General features: G+C 38.5%; 1 protein-coding gene and 1 pseudogene across 1 annotated transcript; one reads left to right on the plus strand and one right to left on the minus strand.

Moving 5' to 3' along the window:
* Positions 1-575: 575 nt before the first annotated feature.
* Positions 576-16,776, minus strand: LOC132377342 (centrosome-associated protein ALMS1-like). Its single transcript, XM_059943514.1, has 3 exons — positions 16,728-16,776; positions 14,279-14,449; positions 576-1,360 (listed from the first exon to the last, which is right to left on the minus strand). Exons 1-3 carry the CDS (start codon positions 16,774-16,776, stop codon positions 576-578), a joined length of 1,005 nt encoding a protein of 334 aa, XP_059799497.1.
* A 799-nt stretch (positions 16,777-17,575) lies between these two features.
* LOC132376924 (mitochondrial import inner membrane translocase subunit Tim8 A-like) lies at positions 17,576-18,175 on the plus strand (annotated as a pseudogene).
* The last annotated feature ends 1,943 nt before the right edge of the window (positions 18,176-20,118 follow it).

Below are 20,118 nucleotides of genomic sequence, written 5' to 3' on the forward strand. Positions count from 1 at the left end.
TTTAGCAGCAAAGCCTTTCATCCAAAGGGTAATTCGTAAATGAGTGTTGATGAAAAGCATGACGACTCAAACAGCACTGTACTACACTTTCTCACTCTTTTCCAGCTGGTAAGAAATGTTATAGTGAGGAAAGGGCAATTGGCTATTTTTCACCTGTGTGCAAAGCTTAACTAAAAAGTCCATGAAAAATGCAGTCACATTGCCAGATGGAATTTGTAGCCATGTACCTGGATGTGTTTCCTTCTGGTGTGCTCTGAAGTAATTTGGGGGTAACCTGTATTCAATGGTTTCTTGTTTTTCTCGCTCCGCTTCTCAAGGTATCTCCTCTGATGGTCGGTGATGCTGCTGTCTAGTTTAATTCGCCTGGGTGACAAACAAACTCTTTCATGGCCAAAAGCATGGCTCAGTCAGTCGGGCAGTATCAATGGTGGAAATAGAGCTGCCCCTCTCATGCAGAGTCACTTCCTTATCTGTTTGGGTCAATATATCTGATTCCACAGAAGTGGTGGTGGAAAGGATGTTGGCGGCAGTATCTGAAGAAGTGTTATTTCTATAATGAAAACCTGGCTGTTTTCTCAGAATATATTTATCAAATTTAATCTGTTCAATTGTAATCTGATTGGCCCTCCCAGCTTGATGAGTAGAAAGAACCTTGTTTTTTTTTTAAGATCGCCTGTGTTTTTACGGCATTTCTCCAGGCTTTTATACCGTTTGTTTTTCTGAAGCTTGTTGTTCTGCTGTTGCTGTCTACCACTCCATTCCTTAACATCTTGTTCCCCCTTGCTATCATCCTGTGTACTTTCTGAGGGCTGGAGAGAATGTGTGATGGGACGCTGAAGAAGTTTAGCCAAACGATCAAGTCGCTCCACCAAGGAAAGTTCCTTCTTGGCACTGAACTCAGGAGGTTTCTGTTGCCTCTGTCGCTCCTGATACCTGTTCCAGAGTTCATTTAAACTCACAGTGTGCTGAGTTGTTAACTCTGGGGTGGCCTTATGATCCCTTTTTAGGTCATTAACTTGTTTGTCATATTTTGGAAAATCTCTAGCCTGACTTTTAGTAGTATGCTGTACTTCTTTGTTTTCCAAGCTTACATTGATACTGAGGCTCTCTATTCTGGTATAATCTGACTTTGTCTTTGCCACATTTTGATAAGAGGAAGGAAGACAAGTGTGTTCTCTTTGTTTGTCTGGATGATGCTGAAAGGAATCTTTCCAAGAATGCCTCATGAAAACTCTTCTTCCTAAGGATTCATGGCAAAAATCTTGATCACTTGGTAGGTGCACTGGATGATGAAAGTAAAACTTAGCTGACCTGAAGACAGAATGGGTGGTATTTTCAAATTCTGAATGACATCTGGACTCTGAAAAGGTGAAAAAAAAAAAAAAAAAAAAAAGATTTTGAAGGACTTTCAAAATATTTGCATTCCCTTTAGAAATAGTATTCACATTTAATTCTTTAGATACAAAACAAAGACTGAAGGAAAGAATGGTCTATATAAAGATTCAGAAAATTCACTGCCTGGACAAAGGATTCATGCCTTGTGCCTAGTGGCTAGATTGGCATGGTAATAGTTTAAGAGACTCAGGATCAAAAGACCCAGATTCTGGGCTGGATTCTGCCACAGACTGGCTGTATGACCTTGAGGAGGGCATTTAGGTTCTTGGGATTGTAACAGCAGCTGCTATGTATTACTGCTTGCTATGTGTGGGCTATTATGATATATGCTCTATATCTGTTTTTTCCCCTCTTATCAAACTGAGAGAGAGGTATTATTAATCTCATTTTCAGCTAAGAAACCTGAGACTTTATTTTTATCATCAGTAATTAAATGGATGGAATTTTTAAAACTCCAACTCTTTGTATGTTTTAGAGCCTTGAAAAATTCTTTTTTCTGAACCATCTTCACACCCCCTCCATTTTTTTTATTGTGGTAAAATACACCTACTATAATTTACCATCTTCCATCTTCACATTTTGACAGTCATTCTATATCAAAATAGGCATTTTAAGATGTAGAACATCTTAACAACTATAAACCATAATTGCAAACGTTAATTCAGTTTCCATACACATTTTTAGAGTTCGAAGTCATGGAAGAAACAGACATACATATGAAACACAGTATCACTTGTAACTATGGGATCCATTTTACCTTCTCTATAGATTATTGGTAATCAGAATTTTCACAAAATACTCTGGGAATCCCTAAGACAATTTCCCGAAAATATAGTGGGATACATGGAGTCTGCTTTTATATCTAAAGGATAAAAAGACTCTCAAACCTCCCAATGAACAAAAGTCCAGGACCAGGTGGCTTCACTGCTGAATTCTACCGAACACTTAAGGAAGGATTAATATGAAAGATTCTCAAACTCTTCCAATAAGCAGAACAGGAGAGAACACTTCCAAACTTATTTTATAAGGCCCACATTACCCTGTTATCCAGACGTTACCTAGATACCCAGTGTAGATACACTACAAAAAAATTACAAGCCAATATCCCTGATGAACATAGATGCAAAAAGAAACCAAACAAAACATTAGCACACCAAATTCAATAATATATTAAAAGGATTATACACTATGATCAAGTGGGATTTATTCCAGGAATGCAAGGATGATTCAACATCTTACAAATCAATCAATGTGGTACATGACACTAACCAAATAAAGGACAAAAATCATATAGTCAATAGATGTAGAAAAAGCATTTGAGAAAACTCAAAATCCATTCATGATAAAAACTCTCAACAAAGTAGGTATACAGGAAACATAGCTCACGACCATTTCTGACAAGACCATAGCTAACATACTCAATGGTGAAAAATGGAAAGCATTTCCTCTAAGATCAGGAACAAGACAAGGATATCCACCGGCATCACGTTTATTGAACACAGTATTGGAAGTTCTAGCCAGAGCAATTAGGCAAGAAAAAGAAACAAAAGGCACCCAAATCAGAAGAGAAGCAAAATTGTCACTATGTGAAAATGACATGGTTTTAGATATAGAAAACCCTAAAGACGCCACCAAAAAAACTGTTACAACTAAAACATTCAGTAAAGTTGCAGTATACAAAATTATTTAACAGACAAAGATCTGTTGCATTTCTATACATTAATAATAAACTGCCAGAAAAACAAATTAAAACAATCCTGTTCATAATTGCATCAAAAGAATAAAATACCTAGGAATAAATTTAACCAAGGAGGTGAAAGACCTGTATACTGAAAACATTGATGAAAAAAGCTGAAAAAGACATGAACAAATGGGAAAATATTCTGTGTTCACAGATTGGAAGAATTAATATTGTTAAAATGTCCATACTACTCAAAACAATCTACAGATTCAATGCAATCCCTATCAAAATTCCAATGGCATTTTTCACAAAAATTGAACAATCCTAAAATTTGTATGTAACCACAAAAGACTCCAAATAGCCAAAGCAATCTTTAAAAAGTAGAAGAAAACTGTAGGCATCACACTTCCTGATTTCAAACTATATTACAAAGCTACAGTAATCAAAATGGTATAGTACTGACATAAAAACAGACATGTAGATCAATGGAAAAGAATAGAGAGACCAGAAATAAACTCACACATATAAGGTCAATTACCTTATGACAAAGCAGCCAAGAATATACAATGGGGAAAGGATAGTCTCTTCAATAAATGGTACTGGGAAAACTCGATAGCCACATGCAAAAGACTGAAACTGAAGCGTTATCTTACACCATACACAAAAATCAATTCTAAATGGATTGAAGATTTAAATGTAAGGTCTGAAACCATAAAATTCCTAGAAGAAAACATAGGCAGTAAGAGCTTTGACACTGGTGTTAGCAATAATTTTTTGAATTTGACGCCCAAAGCAAAGACAACAAAAGCGAAAGTAAATAGTAGGAGTACATCCAACTGAAAGGCTTCTGCACAGCAAAAGAAACCATCAGACTACTGAATGGAAGAAGATATTTGCAAATGACATATCTGACAAGGGGTTAACATCCAAAATAGACAAAGAATTCAACTCAAATAAAAACAAACAAACAAACAACCCAATTAAAAAATGAGGGCACAGGATCTTAATAGACATTTTTGTGAAGAAGACATACGAATGGCTAACAAATACAGGAAAAGATGCTCAGCACCAATAATCATCAGGGAAATGTAAACCAAAACCACAATGAGATATCACCTCACACCTGTTAGAATGGCTATCATCAAAAAGACAAGAAATAACAAGCATTAGTGAGGTTATGGAGCTAAAGGTTCCTTTTTCTGTGCACTGTTAGTGAGAATGTAATTGGTGTTGCCACTATGGAAATCAGTATGGAGGTTACCCAAAGAGTTAAAATGCAACTACCATACGATCCAGCAGTTCTGCTTCTGGGTCTACACACAAAACAATTGAAAGCTTGGTCTTGGAGAGATATTCGTAGATCTGTGCTCACTGCAGCATTATTTAAAATAGCCAAGACATGGAAACCACCTAAGTGTCCACTGATGGATGAATAGATAAGGAAAGTGTGGTATGGGGGGGGGTGGGAGGAATTGGGAGATTGGGACTGACATATATACACTATTGATACTATGTATAAAATAGATAACTGATGAGAACCTACTGTATATAGCACAGGGAATTCTACTCAATGCTCTGTGGTGACCTAAATGGGAAGGAAATCCAAAAAAGAGGGGAGATATATATATAGATATATAGATATATATATAGATATCTATCTATCTATCTATATATATATATAGATAGATAGATAGATATCTATATATATATATACGTATAGCTGGTTCACTTTGCTGTACAGTAGAAACTAACACAACACTGTAAAGCAACTATACTCCAATAAAAATTAAAACAAAACAAAAAAAAAGAAAATGTGGTATAGAGGAAAGTGGGCAAGATGGCAGAGTAAAAAGACCTTGAGCTCACCTCCTCTCACAAGCACACCAAAATCACAACTATCCGCAGAGCAACCAATAAAAAAAAACGCACACACACAAAACACTGGAACCCACCAGAAAAGATCTCCTACACCAAAAGACATAAAGAAGGAATGGCAACAAAACCGGTAATAGGGGGAGACTCACAATATAATCAAATTCCATAACCCCTATGTAGGCAACGAAAACTGGAGAGTAAATATATTCCAGAGGTTCTCCCAGGTTGGGGGTCTGGCATTGTTGAGATGAGCCCACAGAGCATTTGGCTTTGAAGGCTAGAAAGGCTTAATTGCAGGAGCCCCACAGGACTGGGGAAAATAGAGATATCACCCTTAAAGGGTGCACATGAAATCTCATATACCCTGGGACACAGGGCCAAAGAAGTAATTTGATAGGAGCCTGGGCCAGACCTACCTGCTCGTCTTGGAGAGTCTCCTGGAGCGGCAGGGGTTGGGGGAGGGTGGCTGCGGCTCACCCTGGGGACATAGACACTGGTGGCAGACATATTGGGGAACACTGTTGGTGGATGACATATTGGCTCATTAGCTCCAAAACCTGGCCCCACCCAACAGCCTGCAGGCAACAGTGCTGGGACGCCTCAGGCCAAAGAACTAACTGGGTCAGGACACAGCTCCACCCATTAGCAGACAGGCTGCCTAAAGACAAAAAAGCTCACAGCTGCCTTTGGACTAGCCCCTAGACATGGCCCAGCCCACCAGAGGGCCAAGACCCAGCACCACCCACCAGTAGACAGGCACAGGACTCTCCCACCAGGAAGCCAGGCCAAGCTTCTAGACCAGTCTCATTCACCAGGATGCAGGCACCAAAAGCAAGAAAACTATGATTCCTCAATGCAGGCCAGAGCCTACCCTGGGACCAGCTGGGCCTTGGACTGGCCCACTAGCAGGCCAAGGAAACCTTCAGGACACTCCAGACCCTGTACCCAACTGTGTCAGGAACCGACACCACCCCCTCAACAATCTGAAATGAGCTCTGGGATCCCAGGACCCTGCAGCTGGACTCCAGGGACCAGCTCTGCCTGCCAGTAGACCAGCACTAACCCCATGATCTGGCTTCAACTACCAGTGGGTAGGCAACAACCCTAGGGTCTTCAGGACCCTGACTCCACCCACCAGTGAGCCAGCATTAGCCCCGGGGCCCCTAGCATTCTGCAACCAGCCACGTTGTGACCAGGCCCTGCTAAACAGCAGCCAGCAGCATCCACACAAGGCAGGACCTGGCAACCAACCAGACTAGGGGCCTACCAGACTACCCACATAGTTAGCCCACCACAACAGAAGGCCCAAGTAGCCCTCTTAGGGTGAACCCCTAGAGCACACAGCTTGGGTAACGAGAGGGGAGTGTGCTGCTGAAATGCACAGGACGCCTCCTACAGAGGGCCACTTCTCCAAGGTTGACAGATGTAACTTACCTACTACATACATAAAAATACAAATAGCAACTTATTGACAAAATGAGATGGCAGAGCAATATGTTTCAGATGAAGGAACAAGATAAAATCCCAGAAGAAGAACTAAGTGAAGTGGAAATAGGCAATCTACCCAAGAAATAGTTCAGAGTAATGATCATACAGATGATCAAAGAACTCAGGAGGAGAATGGATGCACAGAACGAGAAGTTATAAGTTTTAAGAAAAGAGTTAGAAAATATAAAGAACAACCAGAGATGAAGAATACAATAACTGAAATGAAAAATACAGTGCAAGGAATCAAAGTAGACTAAAGGATTCAGAAGAATGGATCAGTGAGCTGGAAGACAGAGTAGTGGAAATCACTGCCACTGAACAGAAAAAAGATTTAAAAAAGAAAAGAAATGAGAACGGTTTAAAAGATCTCTGAGACAACATCAAGAGCACTAATATTCGCACCACAGGGGTCCCAGAAGAAGAGAGAAAGAGCCCGGGAACATATTTGAAAGAAAGAGCTCAGGAAAATATTTGAAGAGATAATAGCTGAAAACCTCCCTAACCTGGGAAAGGAAATAGTCATCCAAGTCCAAGAAGCGCAGAAAATCCCATACAGGATAACCCAAAGAGGAACACACCAAGACACGCTGTAATCAAAATGTCAAGAATTAAAGATACAGAGAATACTAAAAGCAGCAAGGGGAAAGCAGCAAATAACATACAAAGGAACTCCCATAAGACTATCAGTTGACTTTTCAGCAGGCACTCTGCAGGTCGGAAGGGACTGGCATGATATATTTAAAGTGATGAAAGGGAAGAACCTACATCCAAGAATACTCTACTCAGCAAGGCTCTTGTTCAGATTTGACAGAGAAATCAAAAGCTGTACAGACAAGCAAAGGCTAAAAGAATTCAGCACCACTAAACCAGCTTTACAACAAATGTTAAAGGAACTTCTCCAGGTGCAAAAGAAAGGGCCACAACTAGATATAAGAAAACTATGGAACAAAAAAGCTCACCAGTAAACATACAGTAAAGGTAGGAAATCATTCGCAAACAAAGCTAGCAGGAAGATTAAAAGACGGAAGTAGTAAAATCATCTGTATCCACGATAAGCAGTTAAGGGATACACAAAACAATTTGATGTAAAACATGACATAAAAAACAGTAATCATGAGGGGAGGAGAGTACACATGGAGGGTAATTGCAAATGCATTTGAAATTAAGACATCAGCAATTTAGAAGAATCACCATATGTATACAGAGACTGCTATACAATAACCTCAAGGTAACCACAAGCCAAAAATCAGTAACAGATACACACATACACAAAAAAGGAATCTAAACATAACACTGAAGATAGTCATCAAATCACAAGAGAAGAGAACAAAAGAAGGGGGAAAAAAAGACCTACAGAAACAAATCCAAAACAATTAACAAAATGACAGTACGAACATACATATCGATAATTACCTTAAACGTAAACAGACTGAATGCTCCAACCAAAAGACACAAACTGGCTGAATGGATACAAAAACAAGACCCGTGTATTTGCTGCCTACAAGAGACTCACTACAGATCTAGAGACACATACAGACTAAAAGTGAGGGGATGGAAAAGGTAGTCCACACAAATGAAAATCGAAAGAAAGCCAGAGTACCAATATTTATATTAGATGAAATCAACTTTAAAATAAAAACTGTCACAGGAGACAAAGAAGGACACTACAGAATGATCAAGGGATCAATCCAAGAAGAAGATATAACAACTGTAAATATATATGCACCCAACATAGGAGCACCTGAATACAGAAGGCAAAATATTAATAGACATAAAAGGAGAAATCAACAGCAGCACAATAATAGTAAGGACTTTAACACCTGACTTACATCAATGGACAGATCATCCAGAGAGAAAATCAACAGGGAAACACAGGCCTTAAATAACACATTAGACCAAAGGGACTTAACTGATATTTATAGAGCATTCCACCCAAAAGCAGCAGAATGCACATTCTTTTCAAGTGCACATGTAACATTCTCCAGGATAGATCACATGTTAGGCCACAAAACAAGCCTTGGTAAATTTAAGAAAACTGAAATCATATCAAGCTTCTTTTCCAACCACAACTCTATGGAACTAGAAATCACCTACAAGAAAAAAAACCTGCAAAAACCACAAACACGTGGAGGCTAAACAATATGCTACTAAACAACCGATGGATCACTGAAGAAATCAAAGAGGAAATCAAAAACTACCTAGAGACAAATGAAAACGAAAGCACGATGATCCAAGACTTATGGGACGCAGACAAAGCAGTTCTAAGAGGGAAGTTTATAGTAATACAGGCTTACCTCAGGAAACAAGAAAAATCTCAAATTAACAACCTAAACTTACATCTAAAGCAAGTAGAGAAAGAAGAATAAATAAAAACCAAAGTTAGTAGAAGGAAAGAAATCATAAATATCAGAGCAGAAATAAATGAAATAGAGACTAAAAAAAACAATAGGAAAGATCAATGAAACTAAAAGCTGGCTCTTTGAAAATATAAACAAAATTGATAAACCTTTAGGAAGACTCATCAAGAAAAAAAGGGAGAGGGCCCCAATCAATAAAATCAGAAATGAAAAAGGAGAAGTTACAACCGACACCACAGAAATACAAAGGATCATAAGAGACTACTATGAGCAACTACATGCCAATATAACGGACAACCTAGAAGGAACTGATGAATTCTTAGAAAGGTACAACCTCCCAAGACTGAATCAGGAAGACACAGAAAATATGAACAGACCAATTACCAGAACTGAAATTGAATCAGCAATTTAAAAATTCCCAACAAAGAAAAGTCCAGGACCAAATGGCTTCACAGGTGAATTCTACCAAACATTGAGAAGAGTTAACACCCATCCTTCTGAAACCCTTCCAAAAGTTTGCAGAGGAAAGAAAACTTCTGAACTCATTCTAGGAGGCCACCATCACCCTGATACCAAAACCAGATAAAGATATTACACAAAAGAAAACTACAGACCAATACCACTGATGAACATAGATGCAAAAATCCTCTACAAAATACTAGCAAACCGAATCCACTAATAAATTAAAAGGCTCATACACCATGATCACGTGGGATTCATCCCAGGGATGCAAGGATTTTTCAATATCTGCAAATCAATCAGTGTGATACACCGCATTAACAAACTGAAGAATAAAAACCATATGATCGGGCTTCCCTGGTGGCACCGTGGTTAAGAATCCACCTGCCACTGCAGGGGACACGGATTCGAGCCCTGGTCCCGGAAGATCCCACATGCCGTGAAGCAACTAAGCCCGTGTGCCACAACTGCTGAGCCTGTGCTCTAGAGCCTGTGAGCCACAACTACTGAGCCCGCGTGCTACAACTACTGAAGCCTGTGCGCCTAGAGCCTGTGCTCCGCAACAAAGAGAAGCCACCGCAATGAGAAGCCCGCACACCGCAACAAAGAGTAGCCCCCGCTCGTTGCAACTAGAGAAAGCCCGCACACAGTAATGAAGACCCAACACAGCCAAAAATAAATAAATAAAATAAATTTATTTAAAAAAAACATATGATCATCTCAATAGATGCAGAAAAAGCTTTTGACAAATTTCAACACACATTTATGATAAAAACTCTCTAGAAAGTGGGCACAGAGAGAACATACCTCAACACAATAAAGGCCATATATGACAAACCCACAGCTAACATTATACTCAATGGTGAAAAGCTGAAAGCATTTCCCCTAAGATCAGGAACAAGACAAGGATGTCCACTCTCGCCACTTTTTTTCAACATAGTTTTGAAGGTCCTAGTCGCGGCAAGCAGAGAAGAAAAAGAAATAAAACGAATCCAAATTGGAAAAGAAGTAAAACTGTCAGTTTTTACAGATGACATGATACTATAAAATCCTAAAGCTGCTACCAGAAAACTACTAGAGCTCATCAGTGAATTCGCTAAAGTTTCAGGATATGAAATTAATACACAGAAATCTGCTGCATTTCTACATACTAACAACGAAAGCTAAGAAAGACCAATTAAGCAAACAATCCCATTCACCATTTAGAACTAATAAACGAGTCAGCATCGTTGCAGGATAAAAGTTAAATATTAAAAAAATCAATTGTATTATGATATACTTGCAATTAACAAACTGAAAATGAAATTAAGAAAACCATTCTGGGGGAATTCTCTGGCAGTCCAGTGGTTAGGACTCTGCAATTCCACTGCAAGAGGGCATAAGTTAGATCCCTGGTTGGGGAACTAAGATCCCTCAAGTCAAGCAGCACAGCCAAAAACAAAAAGAAAAGCAAAAGGAAACCATTCTGTTCACAACAGCCTCAAAAAAATTAAAATATTAATGTAAATTTAACATAAGAAGAGAAAAACTTCTACTCTGAAAGTTACAAAAAATGACTGCAAGAAATTAAAGAATATCTAAATAAATATCTAAATCAATAAATATCTATCTAAATCAAACATCCCAAGTCCACGGACTTACTGTTAAGAAAGCAATTCTCACCAAAGTGATCACAGATTCAACACAATCCCTATCAGAATCCTAGCTGATTTCTTAGTAGAAATTTTGCAAGCATATGGAATTGTCAAGGACCCAGAAGAGCCAAGACAATCATGAAAAATAAGGTCATGTTGGAGGACTCATACTTCCCAATTTTAACTCACAGAATGGGAGAATATATCAAAATCAAAATTTTGATAAGAATGTGTATCTAGAATACATAGAACTCTTAAAACTCAATAAAAAAGAGAAATAGCCCAAATAAAAACCAGGCCAGGATCTGAATACACATTTCTCCAAGGATAACACACAACTGGCCAATAAGCACACAGAAAGATGTTCAACATCATAATCAGGAGGCAAATGCAAATCAAAAGCAAAATGAGATACAACTTCACATCCACTAGAATAGATCCAATGAAAAAGTCAGATAATAAGTGTTGGTGAGTTAGTAGAGAAATTGAAATCCTCATACATTGCTACTGGGAATGTAAAATGGTGCAGCCACTTTGGCAAACAGTCTGACAACTCCTCAGATGATGAAATATAAAGTTATCACATGATCTAGGAATTCCATTCCTGGGTACGTACCCAAGACAAATGAAAACATATTGTCCATATAAAAACCTGTACATGAATAGAAAAGCATTTATATTTTATAAATATAAAATCATTATTTTATAAAAGCATTATTCATAGTAGCCAAAAGGTGGAAACAACCAAATGTCCATCAACAAACAGATAAACAAACTGTGATACATACATACGATGAAATATTATTGAGCCATTAGAAGGAATAAAATAATGATACAAGCCCTAACTTGGATGAACCCAAAAACATCATGCTGAGTTACAAGAAGCCAGTCACAAAAGTCCACACATTAAATGATTCCATTTGTATTAAGGTCTAGAATAGGAAAATTTATAATAGAGACAAAGTAGATCAGTGGTTGACTTAGGGCTTGGGGGGAGGTGGGTGATGAGGAAATAGAGGGGTGATAGCTAAGGGGTATAGGGTTTCTTTCTGAGGTGATAAAAATGTTCTAAAGTCAACTGTGTGGATGGTTGCACATATCTGTGAATAGGGTAAAAATCATTAAATGGTACACTTTAAGTGGGAGAATTATATATGTGCATTACATATTAAAAAAGCTGTTTGAAAAAAAAATGTTCTATGAGCATTTGAAAGGTTGTGTTTTAAAAGCATACAAACATTTATACACATCAACCTCAATATTTCCAGATGTTTCTCTAACTCTGCTTTTTTTTTTTTTTAATTTCATTTCTATGGTCTGTCATGGGCTAAGTATGTGTGTTCAAGCTCTCTAGTGTTCTGTATTATCCATTTCTCCTTGAGGGTCCTCTAGGGCAGCGGTCCCCAACCTTTTTGCCACCAGGGACCGGTGTCATGGAAGACAATTTTTCCACAGACGGGGTTGGGGGGTGGGGGGATGGTTCAGGCGGTAACGTGAGGAATGGGGAGCGATAGGGAGCTGCAGATGAAGTTTCTCTCGCTCGCCCGCCCGCCGCTCACCTCCTCTGTGCGGCCTGGGCTAGAGTATGCTTCTGCAGGTTATATTTCCATCTTTCTTTTCCAAGCTATGTCTCCTAGACTACCCACTGCAGAATTGCAATGTTGTTTTTTCATCTTACACATTCTTTTTTGTGTGTGATAAACACAGAAGATTAAATTTACCATCTTAACCAATTTTTAAGCATACAGTTCAGCAGTGTTAAGTATGTTCACACTGTTGCACAACAGATCTCTAGAACATCTTCATCTTGCAACACTGAAACTCTATACCCAATAAACATGAACTCCCCCTCCTTTCTCTCCCCAGCCGTTGGCAGCCACTTTTCTACTTTGTTTCTATGATTTTCACTATTTCAGATACTTCACGTAGGCGGAATATACAGTGTTTATCTTTTTGTGACTGGCTTATTTCACTCAGCACAAGGTCCTTGAGATTCACCTATGTTATAGCATGTGACAGGATTTTCTTCTTTTAAGGCTGCATAACATTCTATTGTATAGATATCACATTATATTTATCCATTCATCTGCTGATGGACGTATCTTGATTATCGTGAGTAATGCTGCAATGAACATGGGTGTGCAGATATCTGTGAGATCCTGCTTTGAATTCCTTTGGATATACACCCAGAAGTGGGATTGCTGTATCATATCGTCATTCTATTTTTAATTTTTTAGGAACCTCCACACTGTTTTCCATAATGGCTGTGCCATTTTATATTTCCACCAGCAGTGCACAAGGGATCCAATTTCTCTGCATCCTTGACAACGATTGTTATTTTCTGTTCTTTTGATACTACCCATCCTAATAGGTGTGCAGTAGTATCTCATTGTGGTTTTGATTTGCATTTCTTTGATGATTAGTGATATTAAGCATCTTTTCATATACTTGTTGGCCATTCATATATACTCCCTGGAGAAGTGTCTATTCGAGTCCTTTACCCATTTTTAAATTGGGTTTCTTTGTTGTTGACTTTTAGAAGTTCCATATATAATCTGGATATTGGTCACTTATCATGATTTGCAAATATTTTCTCCTATTCCACAGGTTGTCTTTTAACTCTGTTGATTGTGTCCTTTGAAGCAGAGTTTTAAATTCTGATATAGTATAATTTATTTATTTTTGCTTTTGTTGCCTATACTGTTGGTGTCATATCCACGAAATCATTGCCAAATCCAATGTCATGAAGCTTTCCCCCCATGTTTTCTTCTAAGAGTTTTATAATTTTAGCTCTTCTGTTTGGATCTTTGATCCATTTTGGGTTAATTTTGTATATGGTAAAAGGTAATGGTCCAAATTAATTCTTCTGCATGTGGATATCCAGTTTTCCTTTGACAGCTAGGTAGTAATGGCTTGTGTCCTATACACTTTTCTTTTATGTTATTAGAAAAAGGGGGCCATGGGTGAACATAAATAGATTTGATCTTGGGTCTTTTTTATTGTAATTTTTTAAAAGTTTGTATTGAGATTCTTTCTGTCTTTGTCACAGTCATCTGGAATGCCTTAAGCTTTCCCTCCCCTGTTTCAGTGTTGAGACATGATACTTCACTTCTAATACTATCAGCCTTGGGTATTTAATTGTAATTTTGTTTCTAAATTGCCAGTGTCTTTTCCCAGAAGTAACAATTATCTTACAAATAAATACATACATCCACACAGACAAAGAAGCACTGAAGTGATATGCATAAGAAAGCAAAAAATAAAAAGATGGAACTCTGTTTAAATTGTGAGACTATAGTCTCATCAGAATTAAGTGGAAACACGTAGACACAGGCGTTTGCGTGTGCATGCTCTCTCTCTCTCACACCCCCTACCCCACTCCCCATTACCTGCAATATCTATTTGCAAGGATTTCTTCTCTTCGGGCCAGGCTTCCTTAGGAACGGTCCTCTTACTGTGGATCTCCCCTTTCTGTTTAATGGCTTTAGTGTCTGCTAGATTATCAATCTTCGTGTCTTGTAGTTGAGCTGACTGCTCTGAAGCAGCAGCAGCCCTGGAACCTAAGAGAGGGAAATCACGATTCAGACAGGAAGCTGACAAAAATTATTTTAAAATACCTCTCAAGCATCTACTAGTGTGAGAAGAGAGTTACACTGGATAAACAGTGAGATGGATGCAGGACAGGAATAAAGACGCAGACGTAGAGAACAGACGTGAGGACACGGGGAGGGGGAAGGGGAAGCTGGGACGAAGTGAGAGAGTGGCACGGACTCATATACTACCAAATGTAAAATAGATAGTTAGTGGGAAGCAGCCGCATAGCACAGGGAGATCAGCTCAGTGTGGTGTGACCAGCTAGAGGGGTGGGATCGGGAGGGTGGGAGGGAGATGCAAGAGGGAGGAGATATGGGGATATATGTATATGTATAGCTGATTCACTTTGTTATAAAGCAGAAACTAACACACCATTGTCAAGCAATTATACTCCAATAAAGATGTTTAAAACAAAACCAAAAAAACTGAGATGGAAAGAGAAAAGCATTTTGGGCAAAGGTGAATACATATGAAAAAAATGGAATCAGGAAAGCAATTGAACATCTAAGAAACAGTGCAAGTATATAATTTATTAGATTATAGAATTTGTAAGGAAAAGAGAAAAATTAGCATTTGAAAGGTTCTTTGGGAGCCCATTCTACTGTTCTGAAAGACTAGGCTTAAAAAGTTTAGTTTTCATTCTTTTTCTTTAATAAATGTATTTATTTGTTTATTTATTTGGTTGCATTGGGTGCTCATTGCTGCGCGCGGGCTTTCTGTAGTTGCGGCGAGCGGGGCTACTCTTCATTGTGGTGCGCGGGCTTCTCATTGCGGTGGCTTCTCTTGTTGCGGAGCATGGGCTCTAGGCTCGCGGGCTTCAGTAGTCGTGGCATGCGGGCTCAGTAGTTGTGGTGCATGGACTTAGCTGCTCCACGGCATGTGGGGTCTTCCTGGACCAGGGCTTGAACCCGTGTCCCCTGCGACGGCAGGCAGATTCTTAACCACTGCGCCACCACGGAAGCCCCTCTTGTTTCCTGTTCTTGTTCTATGTTATTTTGCTTATTTTATATACTCAACAATAATTTGGAAGACAGATATCTAGTTTTAAAATTCTTTTCGAGTTTCATTTTTTGGTAGCTTTTTTCCATTGTGGTAAAATATACATAAAATTTACCATTTCAAACATTTTTAAGTATACAAGTTAAGGCATTAAGTATATTCACATTGTTGGGCAACCATCACACCATCCATCTCCAGAATTAACTCATTTTCCCAAATGGAAACTCTGTACCTATTAAACAATAACTCCCTTTTCCTCCTCCTCCAACCCTTTTGTGACTGGCTTGTATTACTTAGCACAATGCCTTCAAAGTCCATCCACAGTGTAGCATGTGTCAGAAATTCACTCCTTTTTAAGGCTGAATAATATTCTATTGTATGTATGTATCACATTGTATTGATCCATTCATCAGGTGGTAGACATCTGGATTGTTCTCACCCTTTGGCTATTGTTAATAATGCTGCTATGAACCTGGGTGTTCAAAATCTGTTCAAATCCCTGCTTTCGATTCTTTTGGGTATATACTTAGAAGAAGAATTGCTAGATCATATAGTAATTCTATGTTTCATTTTTTGAGGAACCACTACACTGTTTTCCACGGTGGCTATACCATTTTACATTCCCATCAGCAATACACAAGAGTTCCAATTTCACCATATCCCTGCCAACCCTTGCTCTTTTTTATTTCATAAAAGCCATCCTAATGGGTATGAAGTGGTATCTCTTTGTAGTTTTTATTTACATTTCCTTCATGACTAATGAAGTAAAACATCTTTTCACGTTCTTTTTGGCCATCTGTATCTTTCCTGGAGAAATGTCTCTTCAGATTCTGTACTCATTTAAAAATTAGATTGCTTTTTGCTGTTGTTGAACTGTAAGAGTTCTTCATATATTATGGATAGTCATCTCTCATCAGATATATGAATTGCAAATGTTTTTCCCAATTCTGTGTGCAACCTTTTTACTATGTTGATGGTGTTTTTTTTTTTTTTTTTTTTTTTGGTGCACACAAGTTTTAAATTTTAATCAAGTCAAATTTATTTTTTATGAAAACTTCTTTAACCTATCTGATCACCAAGTCATGAATAAAATGACAGCTCTTTAGTCAAAAAGACAAAAAAATACAATTGTTTTTTCTTTTCATGCCTTTCATTCCAAAATTAACTTTTGGCATTTTTTTTTCCACCTTGTAACTAAATTTGCTATTTAGATGAGTGTTGTGTCAAACTGACTTCAAAGTTCACCACTGATCACTTTCAGCATTGCTTCATTTCTCTGTAATGAATTCTTCATTTTGATTCATCTCTTCAGCTGGGTGAGTCTTCAAGTGAATTTTTCAAGAAGGTACAGAGGTTGAATATACTTTCTAGCTGCTGTGTACTTGTGAAAATGTCTTTTCATTGTCATAGTGCTTAATGAAAATGCACTGGGTCCATAAATCCTTGAATTATATAATTTCCCCAATAAATACAGATTTGGTTCCATTATTTTTACATTTAGTATTTTAAATAAGCCTGATATCAGACTAAATTTTCTTCTCTTAACTTTTTTTTTTAAATTGTTTATTTATGGGATTTTCTTCTATTTATTTTGACTCAAAAATCTTTTTCTGATATGTGTCTCAGTCTCTGATTTTTCCCTGGATTTTTATGGCAACTTTCAATCTGCATACAGTGTTCCCCTTTTCAGGAGGAGGATGTTTTATTCAATTAAGTGTTTGAATATTACTTTCTTCCTCAGCTGCAGATATAATTCTTGGTTTGGTTTACTTAGCTATGTTTCTTATGTCTCTCATCATCTTTCACAGCATTTTCATTTTCTTCTCCTTTTTCCTCTGTAATTTTGCAGACTCTCAGATTTGTCCTCATCACTAATTTAACTTCCTTCATGTTAATTCCACCCTTTCTTGCCTGCAAAATGTATTTTAAATCTGTTACCAAATCTTTACAGTTTTAGGCAGTCTTTTCCTTCATATGTTCATTCCTGCCCACCCCCCCCCCCCCACACACACACACTTTTTTTCTAAATTGAGACAAAACATGAAATTCACCATTTAAGGGTTCTGCCGCGGAGACACGTGAAGGTCGGTGACTTGGTGCGGAGTTTGTCTCGGCACGCGTGGCCGCGCTGGGATGGCGTCCTCCTCGTCTTCCTCCGCAGCGGGTTTGGGCTCGGTCGACCCGCAGCTGCAGCATTGCACGGAGGTAGAGACTCAGAAGCAGCGCTTCCAGCAGCTGGTGCACCAGATGACGGAACTTTGTTGGGAAATGTGCATGGACAAGCCTGGGCCAAAGTTGGACAGTCGGGCTGAGGCTTGTTTTGTGAACTGCGTTGAGCGCTTCATTGATACAAGCCAATTCATCTAGAATCGACTGGAACAGACCCAGAAATCCAAGCCAGTCTTCTCAGAAAGCCTTTCTGACTGACCTGAGTATTACCTCTCTGGAAAAGGAAGGTAGTTCAAGAAATGAAGAGCAGTTGATGGGATGGTTGAAGAAAAGGCTGTGGGGGGATCGGCTCCCACCTTTGTCACTCTTGGGACATCCTGTCATCTGAGAATGAATAAAGACCGATTTTTGTGTGTGGGGGTGGTTTGAGGGTCAAATGTGTTTGGGGTTGTGTTTTTTAATGCTAATCTTGGGAAAACAATTGACAGATGAATGGAAAACTCTACTAGGTGTATGTTACTGTATGTGGGACGATGCTTTCCTCATAGTCCCATTAACTGCTTCCTATAATTTTAATAGTGGAACTGCTCTATAATTTGATATGTGGGACCACATAGGTAATAATCTGTTATTTGTGTGGATTCCTTTCAGATTTCTGGAGAGATCGATATACATCTTTGTGTCTCTCAGAAAGGGCAGCAGTGGGGGAAAGAGTAATTTGGTACTTGACTGTAGGCCTCCTTATCTAGTGTTTGATTATCAGTGCTGGAAAAAAAATGTATGGAGTATTCATACAGTACATTTCACTTTTCTAGATTATCTCCCTCCCTTATACTGTGATTCACTTAAATTTCTATATATAAAGTACAGTCTTGAGCTAGTACAGGTAGCCTGAGAGTCTAGAGGACTTTAGTTAAAGGAATCTAGCCAGCGAACATAATTCTCATACTAAACTGCCACAAGGAAGACGTTAACTTACCCTGTATGTCAGGGTCCAAAAAAATTTAAAGATGTGCCTAAATGAAAAAATAAGTTATAAAGATTTAGGCCAGTCAAAAACTAACAGCAGTTTCAGGTAGAGGTGCATGCCTAACGTAAACCAGCATAGTTTCCATTTACTGCGTTCTTTTCATCACTGAAATAAAAACTTCTACAAGATTCAAAAAAAAAAATTCACCGATTAAAGTAAGTGTACAATTCACTAGTTCTTAGTATTTTCACAACCAATATTGCTATCTAATTCCAGAACATTTTTGTCACGCCCCCACAAAGAAATCTTGTATATGTTAGCTGTTACTCCCTATTTTCCCCTCCCCAACATCCCCTGGCATCCACTAATCTACTTTCTGTCTATATGGATTTGCTCATTCTGGACATTTCATATACATGGAATTATACAATATATGACCGTTTGCTATTGGCTTGAAATATTTCTCCGTTTAATAGTGTCAGTTTTTCGGACTTCCCTGGTGGTACAGTGGTTAAGAATCCGCCTGCCAATGCAGGGGACACGGGCTCGAGCCCTGGTCTGGGAAGATCTCACATGCCGCGGAGCAACTAAGCCCGCGCGCCAAAACTACTGAGCCTGCGCTCTAGAGCCCAAGAGCCACAACTACTGAAGCCCATGCACTTAGAGCCCGTGCTCCTCAACAAGAGAAGCCAGCACAATGAGAAGCCCGCGCACCACAACAAAGAGTAGCCCCTGCTCGCCACAGCTAGAGAAAACTCGCGCGCGGCAACGAAGACCCAGCGCAGCCAAAAATAAAAATACAAATAAATAAATAAATAAATTTATTTATTTATTTAAAAAAATAGTGTCAGGTTTTTTCATTTTAATTCTGTTAGTTTTTCTTTATGTATTTGGGACTTGCTTATACTGCATTTGTCTTTTAAGTCATATAGGAGAAAAACTGACTTACAAACAAAAATACATTTATACTGTCTTTTGTATTTACTTATGTAGTTACCTTTAGTACTTTTTTCATGTGGATTTAAGTTACTGTCTGGTGTTCACCATTCCATCTTGAAAAAAATCTCTTTAGTATTTTCTGTGGGTCAGTTTGCTAGCAGTGGAGTCTTTCAACTGTTGTTTATCTGAGAATGTCTTCATCTCTCCTTCATTTCTGAAGGGTAGTTTTGCTAGGTACAGAATACTTGGTAGGCAGGTTCTTTTCCTCAGCTCTTTGCATATGTCATTGCAATGCCTTCTGGCCTCTATGGTTTCTGATGAAAAATCAGCAATTAGTTTTATTGAAGATTCTTTGTACATGATAACTCCGCTCTTGCTGCTTTAACACTGTCTTTGTCATTTGATGGTTTATGATGTATGTAGATGTGGCTCTCTTTGACTGTATCATGCTTGGACTTCCTTGAGCTTTTGGGATGTGCAGATTAACAGCAGTCATCAAATTTGTGAAATTTTAGGCCATTATTTCTCCAAATACTCCTTCAGTCTCTTTTTCTGTCT

The sequence above is a fragment of the Balaenoptera ricei genome, chromosome 13 (assembly GCF_028023285.1).
Source record: "Balaenoptera ricei isolate mBalRic1 chromosome 13, mBalRic1.hap2, whole genome shotgun sequence".
Taxonomy (NCBI): Eukaryota; Metazoa; Chordata; class Mammalia; order Artiodactyla; family Balaenopteridae; genus Balaenoptera; species Balaenoptera ricei.